The sequence below is a fragment of the Penaeus vannamei genome, chromosome 4 (genome assembly GCF_042767895.1).
Source record: "Penaeus vannamei isolate JL-2024 chromosome 4, ASM4276789v1, whole genome shotgun sequence".
Classification (NCBI taxonomy): Eukaryota; Metazoa; Arthropoda; class Malacostraca; order Decapoda; family Penaeidae; genus Penaeus; species Penaeus vannamei.
The window spans coordinates 47,924,474-47,926,973 of NC_091552.1; the positions used below are offsets into that span (position 1 = coordinate 47,924,474).

The 2,500-nt window shown below is 42.6% G+C and overlaps 1 protein-coding gene across 1 annotated transcript; it reads right to left on the minus strand.

The window, feature by feature from the left end:
- Positions 1-438: 438 nt before the first annotated feature.
- Positions 439-1,236, minus strand: LOC138861647 (uncharacterized). Its single transcript, XM_070121471.1, has one exon. The coding sequence runs from the start codon at positions 1,234-1,236 to the stop codon at positions 439-441; it is 798 nt and encodes a 265-aa protein (XP_069977572.1).
- Between the last annotated feature and the right edge of the window lie 1,264 nt (positions 1,237-2,500).

The window sequence follows — 2,500 nt, forward strand, 5'->3', positions numbered from 1 at the left end:
CACATAGGCATTTGGAATAGATGCCTATGTGTGATAGTAGTGATAGGCCTATGCACGCCTATCACACACCATATAGGCCTACGCACGCCTATCACGCACCATATAGGCCTATGCATGCCTATCACACCATATAGGCCTACGCACGCCTATCACGAACCATATAGGCCCAAGCACGCCTATCACGCCTCATATAGCCCTATGCCCGCCTTATCACACCTCATATAGGCCTATACACGCCTATCGCACCCCATATAGGCCTACGCACGTCTTTCACGCACCATATAGGCCTATACAACACCCCGACGATACATCAACATCACCAGATTCGCGGGCGTGGACAGTCGCCTCGTTCTGGTTCACTAATGGCTTTTGGGTCAATTGTATATGTTGTATTACGATGAGGTCCGATGGCTGAGCACGCCCATGGGAGGTATGTTGTCATATCTCATGAGGATTTGTACTTATGGGTGTAGGTAGGTGATATGGTTGGGATACAAGGAGGTGGTATGGGCGAAAGCGGATGGTATGGGTGTAGGTATGTGGTATGGGAATGAGAAGCTGGTATGGGTGTAGGTAGGTGGTATGGGTGTAGGGAGGTGGTATGGGTGTAGGGAGGTGGTATGGGTATGAGTAGGTGGTATGGGCGCAGGCAGATGGTATGGGCGTAAGTATATGGTATGGGCATGAAAAGCTGGTATGGGCATGGTTAGGTGGTATGGGTGTAGGTAGGTGGTATGGGCATGGGTAGGTGGTATGGGTATGAGTAGGTGGTATGGGCGCGGGGAGATGGTATGGGCGTAAGTATGTGGTATGGGAATGGGTAGGTGGTTTGGGCGAAAGCAGATGGTTTAGGCGTAGGTATGTGGTATGGGCATAAGAAGGTGGTTTGGGCGCAGGTAGATGGTATGGGAGAAAGCAGATGGTATGGGCGTAGGTAGGTGGTGTGGGAATAAGGAGGTGGTATGGGCATGGGTAGATGGTAAGGCGAAAGTAGATGGTATTGGAGTTGGTATGTGGTATGGGCATAAGAAGGTGGTATGAGCGGAAGTAGCTGATATGGGCGAAATCAGATGTTATGGGAGTAGGTATGTGGTGTGGGAATAAGAGGGTGGTATGGGCGCTGGTAAATGGTATTTGCGAAAGCAGATGGTATTGGCGTTGGTATGTGGTATGGGCATAAGAAGATGGTATGGGCGTAGGTAGATGGTATGGACATAGAGGGAGTAGACATAACATGTGGTATTGGCGTTGGTATGTGGTGATTGATTTATCGATTGGAAGTGATTCACGTATGGAAGATGTTTTATTGTATTATTTATTTAATTATTATCATTATTTTTTTTTTTTTTTTTTTTTTGTCATTTATTTTGTAGTGATGTGTTTATGTTACGTGTGTGTAAGTATGCATGTGTGTATGTATATGTTTATGTAAATCTGTCTGTTTCTGTGTGTGTGCGTGTGTATGTGTGTGTGTGTATGTGTGTGTGTGTGTGTGTGTGTGTGTGTGTGTGTGTGTGTGTGTGAGTGTGTGTGTGTATGTGTATGTGTATGTGTGTGTATGTGTGTGTGTATGTGTGAATGTATGTGTGTGTGTGTGTGTGTGTGTGGATGTGTATGTGTATGTGTGTATGTATGTGTGTATGTGTGTGTGTGTGTGTGTGTGTGTGTGTGTGATAATGGAAGGGAAATGAAAGAGGAAATAGGAGGCAGAAAGAAAATACAAAGAAGAGGAAATGTGAGAGGAGAGAAAGAATGGGGGAGACGGAGTGATAACGAAAGGAAGAACGGAAGGAGAGAAATAAAGCAGAAAATGAGCGAGGAAAAAGAAAAGAAAAAGAAAAGAGGGATAGGAAAGCGAAGAAAAGGAAAAAACAGTACAAGAAAAAAAGAAAGTAAATAAAAGAGAAGCAAAGAAAAGAAAAATTTAATGAAAAGAAAATACAAAAAAAGAAAGCAAAAAGAACAAAAAAAGCAAGGCAAAACAACGAAAAGAAGAAAAGAAAAGAAAAGAAAAGAGAAGCAAAGCAAATAAAACAAAAAAAGGAAAGAAAGCAAAACAAAACAAAAGGGAAAAGAAGAAAAATATGATGTATAACGAGAAGTCACAGTAAGCCCCTTATTGACCCAACCAGGACAGCAGCGAAAGCTTTATCTCATGACCTCGTTACGCCCATAGGCCTATCCTCCTCCTCCTCCTCCTCCTCCACCCTTTTCTTCCTTCTTCCTTCTTCCCTTTTCCTCTTTCCTCTTTCCTCTATTTTTTCCTGTTATATATATATATATATATATATATATATATATATATATATATATATATAGAGAGAGAGAGAGAGAGAGAGAGAGAGAGAGAGAGAGAGAGGGGGGGGGAGACAAATAAATAAAGACAAAAAAAAAAGAAAACAACATGCAAAATACAACTAAAATAGAACATAGACAGAAAGAGAGAACCAGAGAAGGAGAGAGAGAGAAAGAGAGAGAGAGAGAGAGAGAGAGAGAGAGA